The sequence below is a fragment of the Suricata suricatta genome, chromosome 7 (genome assembly GCF_006229205.1).
Source record: "Suricata suricatta isolate VVHF042 chromosome 7, meerkat_22Aug2017_6uvM2_HiC, whole genome shotgun sequence".
Lineage (NCBI taxonomy): Eukaryota > Metazoa > Chordata > Mammalia > Carnivora > Herpestidae > Suricata > Suricata suricatta.
In genome coordinates, this window is record NC_043706.1 from 61,562,552 (window position 1) to 61,582,898 (window position 20,347).

At 38.7% G+C, this 20,347-nt stretch overlaps 2 protein-coding genes across 2 annotated transcripts in view; one reads left to right on the forward strand and one right to left on the reverse strand.

Annotated features, from left to right (window-relative positions):
• Nucleotides 1-10,878, forward strand: part of SMAP1 (small ArfGAP 1) — a 183,076-nt gene extending 172,198 nt beyond the window's left edge. The window contains exons 8-11 of the mRNA XM_029943467.1: nt 1,668-1,795; nt 6,568-6,739; nt 7,561-7,874; nt 9,918-10,878. Coding sequence (XP_029799327.1) covers nt 1,668-1,795; nt 6,568-6,739; nt 7,561-7,874; nt 9,918-10,052 — 749 coding nt within the window. The 3' untranslated portion in view covers nt 10,053-10,878. The remainder of the gene's footprint in view (nt 1-1,667; nt 1,796-6,567; nt 6,740-7,560; nt 7,875-9,917) is intronic.
• The window catches only part of B3GAT2 (beta-1,3-glucuronyltransferase 2), an 86,247-nt gene continuing 72,803 nt past the window's right edge, over nt 6,904-20,347 (reverse strand). The window contains exons 3-4 of the mRNA XM_029943468.1: nt 11,491-11,639; nt 6,904-11,407 (exon numbers count right to left, since the gene is read on the reverse strand). Coding sequence (XP_029799328.1) covers nt 11,321-11,407; nt 11,491-11,639 — 236 coding nt within the window. The 3' untranslated portion in view covers nt 6,904-11,320. The remainder of the gene's footprint in view (nt 11,408-11,490; nt 11,640-20,347) is intronic.

Sequence of the window (20,347 nt, forward strand, 5' to 3'; positions counted from 1 at the left end):
ACTTGGGAGTTAGAGGAAGTAAAGTCTGGGGGAAGTTTCCAGTGGGATTTCCATCTGCTAAAGAAGACTCTCAGCGTAGTGGAGGCCTAGCTATTGTCAAGCTAAGGTTGACAACCCCTGGCAAAGCATTAGCATGAAGACAGCAGGGAGTTGCTGGAGAAATGTTTTACTCTGCCAGGCTGAAGTATTTGTCTCAGTGGGTTGCAGATTACAAGGAAATATAGTTCTGTCTGTCTGCCATTTCCTTCTGTCTTTGTTTCCCACACCACAATGAAGGGGTAATGTTGGGGCCCCAAGAAATGAAGTCTATAATTCTGGAGATTAGGCTATTGATAAAATTGCCTTTTTCTTGTGACGTACTAAGATATTCATAAATAGATGGAGACTCAGGTCTTGCAGGACTATAATCTTTATCAGTTAAACATTTGTTTTTCCCCATTCCTTTCTTCTTGGGCAGCCAGGAGTGCCCCAGGAATAGCACACATAGCCCAGCTAGTTGGGTGGGGGGGAGTGTTGTTTGTGACCTGTCAGCTTGCCTTTTGCTCCCTCATCACAAGAGACTGGAGTGGGGACACTCTTAAGGGGTACTTGGTTGTGGCCACAGTAGACTGTGAGATGTCCCAGTTCCTGGACTGCGCTCGCAAACTCTCTTTACTCCCACCCACTCCAAGTCCCACCTCTTACATTTTGTAAATTCTGCATCAATGTAAAAAGGAGAGACTTTGAAAAAAAGTTTTTGAATGGTAGATTAAGTAAGAAGCTGATAAAGGATGTTGTCACTCTATCAGAGTTCCCTTCCTGGTACAGCTTGGTGTTACCGTCACTGAACGTGGCCATGCTTGAGAATACAGTGAGTTTATTTCAAAGTTTTATGGATACTTCATGCAGAAATCGTTTACACAGCATATGTTTTTTTTCTGTGCAGTTTTTTCCCTTATTATGACTTTATTTTTTTAATGTTTATTGAGACAGAGTGCGAGTAGGGGAGGGGCAGAGAGAGAGGAAGACACAGAATCCAAAGCAGCCTCCAGGCTCTGAGCTGTCAGCACAGAGCCCGACGTGGGGTTCAAACCAAGGACCGTGAGATTATGACCTGAGCCGAAGTCAGACGCTTAACCGACTGAGCAACCCAGATGCCCCCCCCTTACTGTAACTTCAAAATTCAACATTACAAACATTTTAAATCATCAAAATATATTTCCAGCATAGATAAACATGATATGAAGTGCTGTCATCCATAACACACAAATAGGCATTCTTATTTATTAAGAACATGGTATGAAATGCCAGTTTAGTCAATTATTTCAGAAGTAGTGGCTGTCTCATAAGGTTATGGGAATTAAATGAGTTAATGTATGTACTCAGAATAGTGCCTGACATATAAGGAAGCGTCAGGATGCAGAATAATGTGAATACTGTAATATCATTTGTTAAAACAAGGTTTGGATGTATTGTACATAGAAACTGGTGAGTAAAGGATATTTTTGAGAGAATTAAAAAAAACTGGAAATAGTTTCTTTGGGAAAGAGGAACCTGGGGTAGACGGGGAACATAGATCTTGTCAACTTTTGAACTGTTTTTTTAACCATATATTAATTTTAAAAATAATGTCATGTTCCAAGTAATTTAAGAGAATCTACTTTAGAATGAATTTATGTTATTTTCAGATGGCCCTGCTGAGGCACCAGTGACCAATGGGAACACAACCACAGTGGCATCTCTGAATGACGATCTTGACATCTTTGGACCAATGATTTCTAATCCCTTACCTGCAACTGTCATACCCCCAGCTCAGGTATGTAGCAAGAACATAGCTTGACATGATCACTGCTTATTTCCTTTCTGAAACGCCTTGAAAGTTCAGCTTTGAAAGAATTGTCTCTGAACAGTCCCAGATTTGAAAGGTTCCTATTCTTTAGGCCAGGGCTTGACAAACTAAGTCTGCAGCTTGATTTTGCAAATAAAGTTTTATTGGAACACAATCATTCCATTTGTTTATGTTTTGCCTGTGGCTGCTTTTATATCACAAAAACAAATTGAATACTTGCAACACTTTTTGACCCACAAGGCCTAAATATTCACTGTTTAAAGTGTGTTGACTCTTGCTTTCAGCAAACAGTGGTTTAGAGTGAACAAGTGGGAAAAATCAGACTATATCAACCTTTCCTGAGATTAACAAGGTGACTTCAGAGGTTTTTAAAGTTAACCATAGGTGTATAAATATTGATTGTATAAGCCAGGAGTTCTTTTTTTATGGTCTACTGAGCCATCCTCAAGATAGTGTTTATTAAAAAAAAAAAAAAGATAGTGTTTATTTCTGGTTGCAGGAAAACTAAGAATAAGAAATTGTAGCAAATTCAGTACTTTTTTAATGAAGATAAGTTGTTTTAAGTTAGCCTTAAATTTTTGTTTTATTATTGAAGTATAGTGGACATACAGTATTTTTACTTTTAAATTTTTAAAAAAATATTGTCCTAGACAATATTAATGGTCAGGATTTTTTTCACATGTTGATGATAAAGAAATTTTGAATTTCATTCTTTACATGGAATTTTTTTTGCCTTTATTCCTTTTTTAAGATTGTAAATTAATACTTTAAATATTTTTTAAGCTTTGTGAGGTATAATTGACAAGTAAAATGGTAAATATTTAAAGTGTATATTTCATTTCCACTATCAAGTTAATTAACACACCCATCACCTCACATATTTACTTTATTTGGTGAGAACTTCTACTTTTTCTTTCTTTACAAAGTTCAGTTACACAATGCAGTATAATCCACTATAGTCATGTTAGAGGTCCTCAGACCTTATTCATTTTATAACTGAAAGTTTGTACCAGCCTCCATTTTTCCTCACTCCTAAGCGCTAGTAACGACCATTCTGCTTTCTGTGAATTCAACTTTTCTTTTTAAATTCCACAAACAAGTGATCCCATGAAGTATTTATCTTTTTTAAAGGTGAATATGTTAACTTTTAGGAATGTAGGTTACTCTTAAGCATACAACTTTAAAATTCTCTTTTAAATATATACTTTATAAGTAACAGTTTGTTTCAGTACAGCTTAATTTTTGAGGTAAAATATTTCCTTTTCTCTAGAAAACCTGAGCCAAATGAAAATTGCATGGAAAGTTTTAATAAGAACCTATGTCTTATTAAGAAGACTAATTGCTTATACTTTTATTATGTGTATTTTTGTTATGATAATCATTTTATAATTACCACTAGAATTGAGCAAACAAATTTCTTAGGAATTAGCTTAAATTATCAAAATTGTCTGCAGCATTAATGTTTATTTTCAGAAAAGATAGCTTTATTTTATGGCTTTGCTCCTGCTTCTCCTCTACCCCAAAACTTTAAAAGGACTGTTACTACTATTGTTTAAGTAACATTAATTACCTTGTGAATCTGTGCAGACATGGGTATGCATATGATAATAAAAATTGTCTAATGCTAATGTTGTGGCTTCAGGAAGAAGCATTAGATTATTTGACAGTCTGAGCCTGAAAAGCAATTTCTTTTGGTGTAGCATTCTAAGTGAGGCTGTTTTATCTGCTAAACTTCTTTTGATTCCGTTGGAGTAGGAGAGTTGCTTTGCAACTGCGTGGAGAACTAGACCCCATGTCTGAGGCTCCGGTACTTCATGTGTTCTGTTGGGCATCAAAACAGGTGGAACAATGCAGACCTCACTTAACTCTTAAGTAGCACCGCGACCAGCAGTATGGGGCGCGGCTTCTACCTTTATGAGGGATTGATTGTTCTGGCCTTCATGCTTCGTGCATTTTGCTTCAACAACTAAGAGTAACAGTCGATTTTTTAAATCCCACCTAATTCTGTTTCTTAGAACATTGATTTTGGACCAAAACTGTGCCAGTTGTATTGAGCCCTGTAAAATATTTGGTGAACAAAATTATTTTTCATCTGAACTTCATGTAAAACCCAGACAGGTTTTCAAAATAATGTCTTTGAAAATGGAGAGGGGAAAGGCACATTAAATTACATATTTTAGATGTATAATCTAGCTATGTAACTTACTAATTTTGGTGGGTTTCTATTATGTAAAATTGATCGGATAGAAACAGGAATTACTCTGAACCCTGTACTCTTTCAGTCCTGATTTTATTCATAGTAAAAATTCTATTAAAAGATTTCCTATTCATGTGAGGACGAGATTTACCTCTTTGGCTCTGTAGTCTTCTGAAGGAGGTTGGAAATAGTCAGCTGACCAGAATGCACATGTGTATTGAGGGTTCCCAGGGAATCATTCCAGAGTCCCCAAAGGGGACTTATAGAAGCCATCCCTTTCCTCCTATCCATAATATACATAAACTGACAGTATCTAGACCTGCACAGGTGCTGTGTCCTGACCTTGGATCAGCCTTAGGATCCCGACAGCCAGAAAAAAACCTTTGTTTAGGATTCTGCAGCCTCCCAAAGTGTAAACTGACAGACAAAACTTGTTCTCCTTTAATCCTATAGTTACACTGCTATCAAATGGTGCACCAAAAAAATAATAAAAAATAGACATAGGAGTGATTACTAGTCATGCTATTTGGTTTGGCTGCTTTTAGACTATGACCATGTTGGGGTAGATATTCCATTTTATGTACCTTCATCAGAAGAAATACACGTTTAGAGAATGTGGCTATTAGGCTGCTCTAGTATGAGACTGTGGTTTCATTTTCCATGGTTTTAGTTGCCCACAGTTTGGAAGCAGATGATCTTCCTTCTGATGTATCGCCACGTGATTAGTATTAGATGAACACTGTCACGGTGCCTCACCATTCACCTCACTTCAGCTCATCATATAGGCATTTTATCATCTCACATCAAAAGAAGAGTACAGTATGTTTTGAGGAAGACCATATCACCTTTTATTATAGTATATTGTTATAATTATTCTACTTTATAGTTATTGTTAATCTCTCTGTGCCTAATTTATAAGTTAAACTTTATCATAAGTTTGGATGTATAGGGAAAAAAACAGTATATATAGGTTTTGGTATTGTCCATGGTTTCCAGCATCCCCGGGGAACTTGGAATGTATCTTGGAAAGTGTGGGGCGGGGGAGGGGGGACCACTGTAATAGGTTTCCGAGCCATTTTGGATTTTCTTGTACTTTCATCTCTTCCACAGGGAATAGACGTCAGGATTTTGCGCAGGTTCTTAGTCTGAACAGAAACTAAACATGAAAAGATTACTTAGTGAGATGGTTGCTTCATTACCTAACAACATTAATAAACACTGTGTGCTTAATTCTGCCATTGTGCAGAGCACTTCTTGTGGTCATCAGGCAACTCTGTAAGGTTGGAAGTCGTCTCTCCAAGTTTACAGAAGAGACCGTGGAGATTAAGTGACAGTCTAAGGGCACAGTGTAGCAAGCGGTGGGACCAGAGGTCTAGCCCTGGCGGGCTGGCTACAGCACTCTCGCTCTTGGTCTCTGTGAGTTTCTCCCGCATCACTGGTAGTTCGTGTAAGATTGTATTCCAGTGCGTTGTCGTACTTGGTATTCCACTGTGTCTCTTACACATTTCAGATCTTTTGCAAAGTTAAAGGACTTTTCGATCTCAAAATTCTTGCTTAATTTGTCATAGTAGATTCAACTGTTGTTCTGCTTAAATTTGTGAATTCAGTGGTTGGATGGTAACTTGTTAGATTTTTTAAACAAGATGTTAAATGTTTTTTTTTTTTTAACAAGGCAAATTTGTTTACATGATCTTTAACTTCTACCTTATTCTCACCTTATTCTGTAGTTTAAGATGACCCTTACCCAGTTTTTACCATTCTTCAGAATTCTTTAAAACTCTTCCCATCTAAAACAATTGCATGTAAGCCAATGTGAGTGTGATTGAGTAACGACTGCGGAAATCTTTGAAGCGCGGTGACTAGCTGTGATCGTTTCATCTGTGTGCAGACATAGGTTATCGTTTTTCTTTTGTATTAAGTATCTGAATACTAATTTGTATTTGTCCAAAAGTGGAATGAAGATATGGCTGAGAGTATAGGTGGTTGGAATTTTGCTGAACTTCATTTCTGGATAGGCTAGAAACATTCTAATGTTGTGGTTAAGACCGATCTAGATTAGGTTTATAAAAATACCATGAAGCAGCTTTTGAAAAACAAAGGCTTTTCTTTTTTTCAAAGACAGAATCAGCCTTTGCAGGGTCCTCTTGCAGTCTGCTGTAGTTCTTTATTCTAAGGGCTACCAGTTCCTTGAAATAGTTGACGGGGATGCCCCAGCCTCTCCCACAAATGGTGGTCCTCACGTACTGTGAGCAGCCACGTACTGTGGTCAGGATGTGATGCGCAAGGACAGTGTCAGTTTAGCAGGTAAATGCGGATTATGAAAGAGCTTCGATCTACGTCTCTTACAGCAACAGATTCAAAGTAAGAAGCATTGTACCTTCATCCTAGATGTTGATTTTGTGTGGGCTTGTGAGTGGTCCTCTCTAATGTCACTATATTACCTTCTACAGTCAAGTAATTCCTAATTTCATTTAGATTAAGTAAGAGACGAACTGTATGTTAGTATGCAGAATGTGACCGCTTGTTTTGGTATTTGTCGCAGGGGTCGCCCTCTATACCTGCAGCTGCCACTCTATCTACAGCAATATCTGGGGACCTGGATCTGTTCACCGAGCAGGCTACAAAGTCAGAAGAGGTGGCAAAGAAACAGCTCTCCAAAGATTCCATCTTATCCCTGTATGGCACAGGAACCATTCAGCAGCAGAGTGCTCCTGGTAACTCGTTTTCACTCTGCTTTCAGGGAATTGCAGTAATATTACTAGAAGTATATACCCTTTATAATATTATTTCTTCCTACTTTTCCGTGTACTGGGTGCTTCTTTGCAATTTGTGCAACTACAAAACTGATATGAAGCATTAGAATTAAAAAGCATATACATACAGGATTCACAAAACTTTATTTAGAAGTAACAAGCTGTTCACATATCACTTAATATTGTTTCACAAGCTTACAGGATATGGACTGTTTTTGAAGAATTGCTTTGATTTGCATGAAGTTAACTTTGTGTGCAGTATGGTATTTTCTCTGTAAGTAAACAATAAGCAGTCTGAATTATCACATGAATTTCAAAACTGAGTTAATAATTAAAATGAAAGACTGGCACAGGAAGGATGATTCACATAGTTTGACTCTGTCAGATCCACTCTCTCCTCAATAAGAAGCTGGAATTCTAGGGCGCTTGCTTCCATTAAAGCTAGACCCCATCAGCTCTCAGTTGCATGTTTGCTAGTGGGAGTCCAGCCCTGCCCAGACAGCACATAATCTCACCAGAATCTATATGGCGATTGCATTGGATCTATCCTAATTAAATTTGCTCAGTTTTGTAACTGATTTGTGTGCATTTGGGAAGTAACCAGCTCTGAGCATGTAGGTTTGAGTTGGTCTGAGCAGTAGGAGCAGACTGAAATTAAAATTTTGCTGTGGGGTGTTCAGAAAGATAGTTGGTGATCCTTCTGTGATTATAGAGGCAGGTGAGTGCAGCTGTATACAGTGGCCCTGCTTTCTTCATTTTCTGTTCATGTTCTTAAAATGCAGGTGTGTTTATGGGACCCACAAATATACCATTTACCTCACAAGCACCGACTACATTTCAAGGTTTCCCACCAATGGGTGTGCCTGTGCCTGCGCCTGCAGCTCCTGGCCTTCTAGGAAATGTGATGGGACAGAGTGCAAGCATGATGGTGGGCATGCCCATGCCCAATGGGTTTATGGGAAACGCACAGACTGGTGTGATGCCAATTCCTCCAAATGTGGTTGGCCCCCACGGAGGAATGGTGGGACAGATGGGTGCGCCCCCGAGTAAATTTGGCCTGCCGCAGACTCAGCAGCCCCAGTGGAACCTCTCACAGGTAGGGGGGTCATTTACTCTCCAGTGTCTCTGAAATCAAAGAAAGGGGATTCATTTTCTGAACGGTTTTATTTAACTATAACAATGTGACAAAAGATTTGAGTAGAGGTATTGTATCAGATGAGAACTGTGATATAGTAACTTCATAATGCCTAAATAGACCACTGAGCTGTCGCTGACCCTATATTTAGAGTGTTCTGTAAAGCAATGTTAAGCACTTTTTCATTTCAGATTATAACACTAGTGAACATCTCGTTTGTAACAGCTAGAAATTATCTTGGGCGTCTTCCTCCCCGCTCCCTGTGAAATTAGCACCAAGCTTCAACCCAGCTCCCAGGGGCATTTTATAGTCCACTTTGACCAGCCTATTTTCACTACTAGTTTTGGGTTTTATTTTTGTTTTGGTAACCTAGTCTCAAAGCACTATTTTGTAAGGGATCTGTCAAGGCTGTTCTCCATGTCATATGCCTACTGCCCCTGGCTTTATATAAAATATTTGTTTAAAAACCTTTTTAAAGTTGGGTTTCCTTTTTACTTATGGACAAGTCCATATTTATCTCAGACATCCCCTTACATTATAAAATCCCATTTCTACTTAATTTAAAGCCAAGCGCTAATATACTAAGAAAACTTCTTTCAGTCTGTGTTAGCACTCCATTCTGACTTTTCTGCATAGACGAAGACCCTTAGACTTAGGTTCATGCTCCAGCTCCTCTTCCCTTGACAGTTCTGACTTGATGTTCCTCTAGCACTGGGGGGAATCTTGGTTTCTGTTCAGCTGTTTTACCTTGAGAGCATTCAGATAACAGTGTATAGTGATAAAATCACTGTTTATTCTCTTTTAAAGATTTTTTTTTTTAAGTAAAGTAATCTCCACACCCACCATGGGGTTTGAACTCACAATCCCAAGATCGAGAGTCACACGTTCTACCAACTGAGCCAGCCAGGTGCCCCTCCTGTCACTGTTTAAAGGAATTATCTGTATGACATTGGTGTCTACCCTCTGGGAACCTCAAGTACCAAATGTCAGTAACAGCTTTTGTGTAGCCAGGATGCTGAAGCACACCAGCTCCACGCTAAGGTGCTGGACGAACCAAACCAGTAAGGAGTGACCATTGGACTCTACTCTCAGGCATGCTGAGAGGTGCTGCTGCTTTCCAGCACCTCTCAGTGGAATCTGGGGCCAACAAGGTGGTTATAACACCCCTTAGTTGGTATGAAGACATGGACACTTATGCCTCAGCAGCAGAGTGGTGAACATCAGTGTCTTTGCAAGACAACTAATGAACTTTATTAAGAACACATTCCAACCCTAAGCACAGATTTTGAATCCACTCTACTTTGTGATAAATCTTGCCTTTACTTATTATCATCAATCTTAGAAGCAAGAGTACCATAGGAAAAGGGTTAGGATGCTTATATACATATATAATTCCAGTCTGGAAGAAAAATACAGGTAATCTTATATCTTATGTAATGAAAATTAATTTTAGATGTTTAGTGATTAAGCAAAAGTAAATGTATGTTTTTCATAGTAAGTATATAGAACCATTTAAGATTTTAACAAAGACAGTATAGTTGTCATATACAATATATAGTTTTGGGAGTATTTGACTTTCTGAAATTTCTTCAGATTAAAGCACAACATCCTGATAAATAGTTGGAAGTCAGAATAGTAGACTCTGATACAAATTCAAAGATTGCTTTGGTGCTTTTTTTTCAGTTGTGGTTAATCTTTGGGGGACAGGAAATGGAGTCTTGAATAAATATGATTGAGATCATTTAAAAAAAAGTAGAAGGAAACAAAACAGCTGTTTGCCTTCTCTAGGGAAATAATTGTTTGGTAGTCTTTTACCCTAGTGCTTTGACTAATTTTCATATTGTTGAAAAATAATTCTATAATTGCTATTAAACTTCATTATCTCTTTGACTAAATTAACCTCAAATAGAGGCAGCTTCTAATAAAACAGGGTAGCTTAAAAATGTTTCAAAAGGAATTAAAAGCAAAGTAAACTTCATAAAATAAGCCTTTTATGTTTCCCAGATGAATCAGCAAATGGCTGGCATGAGCATCGGCAGCACAAACCCGGCGGTGGGTTTCGGCCAGCCCCCCAGCACAACGGCAGGCTGGTCCGGAAGCTCGTCGGGTCAGACTCTGAGCACACAGCTGTGGAAATGAAAACTGCACTGCGAGTTTCATCCAGAACTACCGCCTGACACTCCTTGCTAAAACGCATCTAGCTCCCCTGTTTATTCATGTACATATAATTTTTTTCTTTTCCCCATTTGTTCATATTAAGACTTATCTGACTGACCGTGTTGGTCCGTACAAATTAAATTTGATGTGAAAAGCAGGTTGAGAAACCATTTTATGTCAGGGGCAGCTTTGCTTATTTCCCATGATTTCGTCAACCACATTATTTGAGAAGCTGCTCAGTCAACTTGCATAATCAGTTTTACTCTCGGTAAAATTATAGCTCTACTGTTTGCATATAAGGGAAGTAGTTATCATGTTAGTAATAACCTCTAACAGTATAAACCCCACCCCCAAATTAGCCAGTAATCCTGTAGGAAGGTACTGTATGATCAAATGTTTAATCATATAAATAGAATGTAAATGTGTCACTGAGCACTGTTTTCTAGTGTATCAAAATTATTTTATTTCATCATTCACTTCACTGTGCTGTTGTTATGATGTGCTTAACAGGGAACGTGGTTAGCGAAAGGAAGATAAACCTGGATGTTACTACAAAACTTAATTTAACGAGTGTTTAAAGAACTCAAATTTTATCCTCCTCTCTTGTAATTTGGATCTCTTCTTATGTACATAGTGCTAATAACGTGAAGACCTTTCTCTGCACTATACGCAAACAGGGTAACTGAACAAAGCCACTTTCAATCCTTGAAGGTATATCCAGGTTTATGACAGTAATTGTGTTTACATTTTATGGTGCCTAGTATTGACAAAATGTTATATCCCTATATTAAACAGATGAATCCATAGACCTTTTTATTTTTGTGGGTTTTATTTCTACAGTGTATACTGCCGCCAACCATACGAAAATGACTTAAGGTTGCAAAGTGAGGAATTGGGAACATTTAGTCAACAAAATACCTGTCATTTGTTTCTAAAACCTATTCAGTTCCACCAATTCTAAGGCCAGATTAAAAAAGGATATGAGATACTCACAGGGGTATCCTGCACTGTCACTAGCCGAACTCTACAGAACTTCCAGGTTCATTGTAGGGAAAACATGCAGAACAAACGAAGACAAAAACACACATTTGGTACCGTCCAGTCGGTCGTGTTGACTGGCGAGCTCTGCTCACACAGGTGTCCGTCGCTGACAGTAACGGCGGCTGCGCCGGAGTAAAGGAACGGTCCCTGAGCCACGCGTCGTCGCCCACGTCCGCCAGCCGGGCAAGCTGCGCCAGTTGCTGCTCAGTCTATACCTCGATTTTCACCGTGTCCAGGTGGTACTTTGGCTCGTTGGCCAGATTAACCTTCTCTGTCCGCGTGTGCCACACGAGAACCTGGAGGGGAGGGAGACCTTTGGTAGCCGCGCTCCTTAACGCTGACACTCAACAAGGTCAAGCAGCACAAGTGAAATGAATACCTTGGTGCAGTTACTTGCTTTTGGTTCCAGTTCTTCAACTGTTGTTATCTGTTTTAGAAAATCAGATTCTTGCATCCCGGGCTGGGATCCACGACGCTTAAATACGGCTTTCGGATTGGACAAGATGACTTGAAGACTTACAGCAAATCCTTTGTGAAAAGTTAAAAAAAAAAAGACTTTAAAATAAAATAATTGGTGTACTTCTCTTTTTTCTGTAAAGTTTTGGACACATCAGAAATCCTGTTACATGCCAGGTGTGTGCCAGGTCTTGGCTCTCACAGTCGGATAGCATTGGGTGTAGAAAGCACCCAAACAGCGTGGTGCGTTCAGCGCCACGACAGAGGCGTGTGCACGGTGAGGGGCAGGGGACAAGAGCTGCTGTTGCCTAGACGTCATCACAGCCCGGCATGCAACACTCTGGGAACGGAGAGCAGAACATACACGCAGCTGCAGAACAGACACCCCCTGACCGTCCCCGGGGTGAGCGCACCTGCCTGTTCTTCACCTTCCTGTGTGCTCTCCTCAGAGCCGGCACTGCTGGGACTTTGAGTTTAGAAGACTGAGGAGTACAAGTCAATTAGCTAGAAAGTGAAAAATCCATAATCATTTGGTTTAAATTTCCAATTTGGTTCATTCCGACAAGAGTGGGGGGAGGTTTGGAAGTCAGTGCAGGAGTGTTATCCAGCCATTTGATAAACTTGGTTTTGGGGTTTAATTTTTTTTAAGAAAATAAATTACTGTCCATTTCCTTCAATTGTTTGGTCATGAAAAATCATTACTATCGAATCTGTGGTTTAGCAACCCTAGTTAACGGCTTAGCCGTCACACGCCCTGCAAGCTTTCTCAGCAAGTAGCTGCTGTCACCTTTGTGGTTGTTCTGGAAGTCTGAAGTCCTGGACCTCTGCTCTTTATGACGAAGTTGACACCGTAAAGTCAGACACCCTCTCCAGGGGCAAAGCTGCAAGAGCCAACCTCCAGGAACGGTTCTTCTTGGTAACTTTTTGCCCTTTTCTACATTAACTGCTTTATGCTTCTTTTTGCAAAAGCACAGTTAGCAAAGAAGTTCCAAATGACAGTAGGTAGTAAGTGGGGAGTTGTGAGAAAACCACAACCAGTATTCTAATCACTCCGCATGCCAGACTGGGACCCTGCCACTTCCATATCCTAGACCCTGCCCTCTTTACAGGAAAGCCCCCCATGAAGCTAGCTCCCCAAAAACACAACTTAGCCCAGCACATGCTGAGTGAGGCAGAGCAAATAAAATAATCATAAAGCATTAGCCTGAGGACTGGCTCCAGTATCTCCACCAGTCCTGGAGGGGGGCAGCACATTGTACAGAAAGAACACCGAATTTAGAATTACGAGCCTTTTGGTTTTGCCTGGAACCTTGTTCATGGGACACTGGCCACATCCCTGAACCTTTCTTGATCCTAAAACTTCCCATTTCCTCATCTGCAAGAGCTGTGACACCTTTTCAACTCCGTGTCTCATGTAAAATTAGTGAATGGAAAGACCCCACTAACCGCACAGCACTGCTCATGAGGTACTATGGGATATACATAAAAACACCATTAGAAATACGGCACCGGCCACCACCTACGGCTGGAGAACAGGGTTTACAGGAAAAGGGCCTGTGAACGGGGTGGCAGAGCCAGGCCACCTGCATTTCACACTTCCTGCTAAGGAGTCTGACGCCTTCCCCAGACAGGCAAAACTGCCACAGACCTCTTCAGCAAAAAGCTAGAGGTTCAAATTCACACAAAAAAGTAACTTTTCTAATGTGATTTTTGTGTTCTAGGAGGCGTTGCTTTTTTCATATACTTAAAAATAAGTTTAAGATGTTTTCTATAGTTGAGAGTCTGCCCTTCTCCGTCACTGAAGCTCCTGGTATACTTTTCACATGATGTCAAGGTATAATTGTATTTCCCCTTCCTTATAATTAAAAAAAATAGGCTCCAAACTATACAGAAGCCATTCTGAAAATGTGATGAAGCTAGTTTGATTTCCTTCATTTCCCCTGAAGTCTTTAACACATTCATCACGGTGACTCAGAGATTCAGATCAAGTGTAGTTTCTTGCTTTCCTTGGCTCGGGAATACCCTTCCAGCTCTTAAAGCAGAGTTACACAGCACAACCTACAACTTGCGTAAAGCTGCCAGCCAGCTGTGAGGCTAGACCTTGTTGTGCTCTAAGTCCCTTTCCTGGCCTCCCTGGAGAACAGGGTGCACCTGGCAGGCCAGCACCCTGGAGAGAGATTTCATGGGCGGCTCACCACATCAGCAAAGTGATTTTCTAATACAAAGGGGGAAGGGATGCAACTCAGATGCTCTTCAGTCTCCCACCACCGCCGTCTTCTTTGCCAGGCCCCTGCTCAGTGTCCTCAAAGGAAGCCAGTCACAGCCAGCAAGCGGGACTACACATTACGGAGGCCCAAACCCTGGGTTGCCTTTTGGGGAATCATGTGACCTGCCATGAAGCCGGGGGGTTACAGAGTTCTCCCTAGGAAAGCAGGACAAGTTTCTGAGCTCCATAAACCACTGCTTCCAACCCAAGACCTCCATCTTGGGTTTTCTTAATTTCCAAGTATTTATGCCTCAATTATTTTATGTACCCTTCCTTTTTTCTAGTGAAATTAATTTAGCTTCAAAGATGTTTGCAGTAGTTTTTGAGATACTGGGAGCCTTACAAAAATCATGGGACTAGGATTCTCTGTCCTGGTCAGTTGTATAAGAAATAACATCCAAATGAAAACTGGTTATTCACTGTGACTGACTTGTTCAAGTGAAGAAGAGACAGAGTGGAGAACTGGTCCCTACTGTAAAGCATGTATGTATGTATGTATGTATGCATGTGTGTGTGTATACGTGGATGTGTATAATAAATGTATAAGGCACATATAAACAATCTAACAAATATTTGTTCTAATACCTAGCAACACAAAATTCAAAATGCCTGAGCTACAAAAATTACCATATGTACAAACAAGCAGGAAAATACAGCCCCAAATATACCCCATATGTTCAAAAAGGTAGGGGAAAGATTAGGCATGCTAAGGAGAGAGATGGCAGATAGAAGAAAGATCTAAAGTGATCTCACTGTTGTGAAAAATATACTGGCTGGGATTAGTAGCTGACAGATCATTGCAGAGTAAGAGTAGTCAACTTGAAGAATGAACAATAGAAATACCAAAAGGAAACACAAAAAGGAAAATACCAACACACACACACACCCCAAAGGAACTGAATGAAAGGTCTAGGAAGAGTGATAGAAAAAAAAAATGAAGAAACAAGTGAAAACTTAACTGAACTTGAAAATGAGTAAGGCTATGTAAGACTTGGCCTGACATAGGACATGCCACCTAACAATACAGAATCCACAATCTTTTCAAGTACACATGGGACATTATCAAGATCGGCCATGTTGTCTGGGCCAGAAATGAAATCTCAATAAAGATAAAAGAATTTAAATTGTACAAACTATTTCTCTGACCACAACAGAATTAAAATAGAAATCAATAACATGAAGATATCTGGAAAATCTCCAGATATTTGGACTCCAAACAATGTAATTTTAAACAGACTATGGATCTAAGAAATCAAAAGGGAAATGAAAAAGTGGTTAAGTGAATGAAAACAGTGGAAACAGTGGGATGCACCTAAAGTAGTACTGAGATGCAAAATTAATTTATTAGATAGGAAGGGTCTCAAATCAATGATCTAAGTTCTCATACCTTAATAAAAAAAAAAGTAAATAAAACCCAAAATGAATAGAAAATTTTTGAATAAACCTATGAATCAAAATTAATGAAATAGAAAATAGAGAAGCTCATTGAAATAAAAACCATGTTCTTTGAAAAAAGAAGTCACGAGTGCCTGGGTGGCTCAGTCGGTTAAGTGTCTGACTTCAGCCCAGATCATGATCTCATGGTTGGTGGGTTCTAGCCCTGCATCAGGCTCTGTGATAATATCTACCCACACCTATTGGGGGCGGGGGGAGGAGGAGACATAAGTTGTAAGTTACCAATATTGGGAATAAGACCAGAATATTGGTATGGATTCTACAAACATAAAATGATAATGAAGTATTAGGAAGAACATTATGGTGGGTAATTTGACAACTTACATAAAAATGGGCATATTCTTTGAAAGACACAAGCTATTACAATTCACTCATGAAGAAATCTATCATCTATACAGCCACATACCAGTAAAGGAATCAAATTTATAGTTCAAAATCATTCACACCACACACACACACTCCAAAATAAAACTGAGAAAACAAAAAACCCTCCAGGCCCAGATAGTTTCACTGGTAGTGTCTACCAAATGTTTAAGGAAGAAGTATTACAACTTTTACAGGGAAAAAAAACAAGGAGCAAACATTGCAAACATTTCAAATTCTCTCAAGCCAGCATTTTCCTAATATCAAAACCAAACAAGTATTAGGTTAATTAAAAAAAGACTACAAGACAAGGTAAGTTAAGAAAACTACAGGTCCAATAACCTTCATGAACACAGAAAAATTCTTCAAGATTTAGTCAATTGAATCCAACAATAAATCATGACCAGAAGAGGTTTACTGCAAGACTACAATGTTGATTTAATATTTCAAAATCAATCTGTAATTCACCAGCTTAAGCTGCTATAAAAAAGAGTATCTATTGTAATAAATGCAGAAAATGCACTTGACAAAATCCAACATCAAGTCGGGCTCTGTGCTGACAGCATGGAGCCTGCTCGGGATTCTCTCCCTCTCTCTGCTCCCCTACCACCGCTCATGCACTCTTTCTCCCTCTCTCTCAAAATAAATAAACAAAACTTTTTAAAAATGCACTTCATTTTCATATGTTGATATATCCTGCAGCCTTGCTGAATTTATTTACTAGCACTAATTGTGTATGTATTCTTGAGGATTTTGTACGTAAAAAATCATGCAATTGATAAATGAAGATATTTTACTTCTTCCTTTCAAACCTAGATGCCTTTTTTTTTCTTTTTTCTCAATAATTACCCTGGCTACCACCTGTTACAATGGTGACTACAACTGTCAAGAGGTGTCATCCTTGTCCATGATCTTTAGGAGGAAAGCGTTCAGTCTTCAGCTATTAATAAGTACATGAACTTTTTCATAGATGCCTTACATCAGGTAAAAGATGTTCTTTCCCATTCCTCATTTATTGATCTGTCTAGTGGTTTTATAATGAAATAATGCTGAATTCTGTCATGTGCTTCTTCTGCATCTACTGATTTGATCATGTGGTTTGGGGGGTGTGTTCTACTGATCAAGGTACATTCCATTTACTGACTCTTGTATATGAACTAACCTTAAACTCCAGTGATAAATCTCACCTGGTCATGGTGTAGAATCCTTTTTATATGTTTCTTAATTAACTTCACTAATATTTTGTTTAGGATTTTTGCATCTATATTCATAGGGATATTGGTCTGTAGGTTTTTGCTTTGTGATGTCTGGTTTTGGGATCAGGGTAATAGTGGCCTAATACAATGACTTCAAATATGTTCCCTCCTTACTATTTTTTGGAAATGCCTGTGAAGGATCTTTTTAAATGCTTGTTAGAATTCATCAGTAAATCTGGAACTTGGCTTTTCTCTATACAAGTTTCGTCGATTACTAAATTCAATCAATCTCTTATAGGTCTATTCAGATTTTCTATTTCCTTTTCAGTAAGTTTTTTTAAGTTTATTTATTTTGAGAGACGGTGCATGTATGAGCAGGAAGAGGGACAGAGAGAGAGGAGAGAGAGAATCCCAAGCAAGTTCAGCACTGTCACCACAGAGCCTGATGTGGGGCCCGATCCCATGAGCCATGAGATCACAACCTAAGCCGAAGTCAAGAGTCAGACACTTAACCAACTGAGCCACCCATATGGCTTTTCAGAGTCCCTATGGAATGAAATATTATCTAAGATTTTTCTTCCCACTTGGTTTATTGTTTGCCATAACCATTACCATTGCCTCAGGGATATGTAATGGTAAACAAACAACATTTTGGGTTTTTTTTTTTAATCTAGTTTTTATTTTCCTATTTTTTATCTTTTATTTTCTAAAAATGCTCTCAGGAAAAGGCTGTTTGTACTGGGTGAGATCTGAGTGAGTCAGATAAAGACAAGCTTGGAGAATGGGATTTTCTACAGACCTGTTAGGTCAAATAATGGCACTTCTCTTAGAATGAAGCTTTGAATAAGTTCCAACTCTGTCCTTCCCTCCCACTGACTGCGAGGATAAGTAGCTGCTGATTGTCACCCTGACTCCAAGGCCACTGTGGAGCTAGGGAGAAAGGGACGGGAATAGGGCAAAGTGACACAATATAATACTCGCTGTTATGACCAACATTTAACCATTTTTCTTGAACAAATACTCCTCAGAATGATCCACACTTTGGGTGAATTTCCACAGTTGTGAGAAAGCCGATTTTGACATTGTTTTTACAGAAGTCAATATTCAGAGGTCCTTACTCTGTCATTACCAATAATGTTCCTGTCTTTCTCTTTTTCAAACTCCCAATCCCACAGTCACCATTTGAGGAGAGTAAGTTTGGCAGAAGCAGCCACGGTAGTGAGGGCATGAAGGTTCAAAGTGGAAAACTGAGAAATCGAAAAATACCTTGAGACAAATGAGGATAGAAATACAACATACCAGAACTTAGGAGATGCAGCAAAAGCAGTTCTAAGGGGAAGGGTCTTATGCCTTCTAATGCCTATACAAAAAACAAAGATCTCAAAAAACCTTTCTTCCTCAAAGAACTAGAAAAAGAAAAAAAAAGACATCACCAAAAGTTAGAATAAGGAAGTAAATAGATTAGAGCAGAAATAAGTGAGAGACTAAAAGATAACAGAAGTGATAAATGAAACTAAGAGCTTGTTCTCTGAAAACATAAAGAAAACTGACAAACCTTCAGCTGGAACCATCAAGAAAGAGTGGGCTCAAATAAATAAAATTACAGGTCATGATCTTGCAGTTTGTGAGTTCAAGCCCCGCATTGAACTCTGAAGTGACAGCTCAGAGCCTGGAACCTGCTTCAGATTCTGGGTCTCCCTCTCTCTCTGCCCCTCCCCGACTCACACTCTGTCTCTTTCAAAAATTCAAAACGTTAAAAAAAATCTTTTAAATAAAAGGCATAACTATTAATGAGACAGAAATGGAAAGGATAAAAAACTACTATGAACAAGCACACACTAACTAGACAACCTAGAAAAAATGAGTATTCCCCAGAAACATACAACCTACAAAAAAATCATAAAGAAATAGAAAATCTGAATAGACTAATGACTAGTAAGGAGACTGGATCAGTAATCAAAAACCTCTCAACAAAATATAAGACCAGATGGCCTCATTGATGAATTTTACCAAACATCCAAAGAAGATTTAATATTTATTCTTCTCAAATGCTTCCAAAAATAGAAAAGGAGGAAACACTTCCAAACATTTTATGAGGCAGCAGTACCCCAATAACCTGACAAGGACACCACAAGACAATCACAGGTCAGTATCTTTGATGACCACAGATGCAAAATCCTCAACAAAATATTAGCTAACTCAATAATAAAAACAATCATACAATCAAATGGGATTTATTCCAAAGATGCAAGGATGAGTCAACATCTGCAAATTTATCAGTGTGATCCACCAGACTAAGAAAATGAAGGATGAAAATTATATGATCATCTCAACTGATGCAGAAAAAGCATTTCATAAAATTCAATATCCTCTTGTTATAAAAACTCTCAACAAGGTGGATAGGGAGGAAATGTACCTCAACATAATAAAGGCCAGATCGGACAATCCCACAGCTAACATCATACTCAACAGAGAAGAGCTGGAAGGTTTTTCCCTAAGGTCAGGAACAAGACAAGGATGCCCACACTCACCACTTCTATTCAGTACAGTACTGGAAGTTCTAGCCATAGCAATCAGACAAGAAACAAAAGTCATTCAAACTGGAAAAGAAGACTATTTGTCACTATTTGCAGATGACATGATATCATACATAGAAAATTCTGAAGACTCCACCAAAAACTATTAGAATAAATGAGTTCAGTAAATTGCAGGATACAAAATCAATATACAAAAATTTGTTTCATTTCTATACATTAGTAATGAACTATCAAAAAAATTAAGAATACAATCTCATTTACAATTGCATCAGAAAGAATAAAATGCCTGAGGAGAAATTTAACCAAGGAGGTGAAAGACTGAATACTGAAAGCTGTAAATGATGATACAAACTGAAGACACAAATAAATGGGAAATTATTCCATAATACGGAATGGAAGAATATTGTTAAAATCTCCAAACTATCCAAATCAATCCAGAGTCAATGCAATCCCTATCAAAATTCCAATGGTATTTTTCACAGAAAAAGAACAAACAATTCTAAAATTTGTCTGGCACCACAAAAGACCTTGAATAGGTAAAGCAACACTGAGAAAGAAGAGCATAGCTGGAGGCATCGTGTTCTGTAATTTCAAACTATGCTGCAAAGATTCAGTAATCAAAACAATAGAGTATTTTCATGAAACAAATACATAGATAAATGGAACAGAAAAAAGCCAGAAACAAATCCATCCATTTATGGTCAGACAAAGGAGCCAAGAATACGTACAATGAGAAAAGCACAGATTCTTCAATAAATAAATGGTCTTGGGAAAACTGGACAGCCACGTGCAAAAGAATGACCCTCAACCACTATCTTACACCATACACAAAAATCCACTCCAAATGGATTAAAGACTTGAATAAGATTTGAGTCCATAAAACTCCTAGTCAAAAACATATGTGGTAAGCTCCTTGACAGCCATCTTGGTGATGACTTTTTGGATAATTCTGAAAGTAAAGGC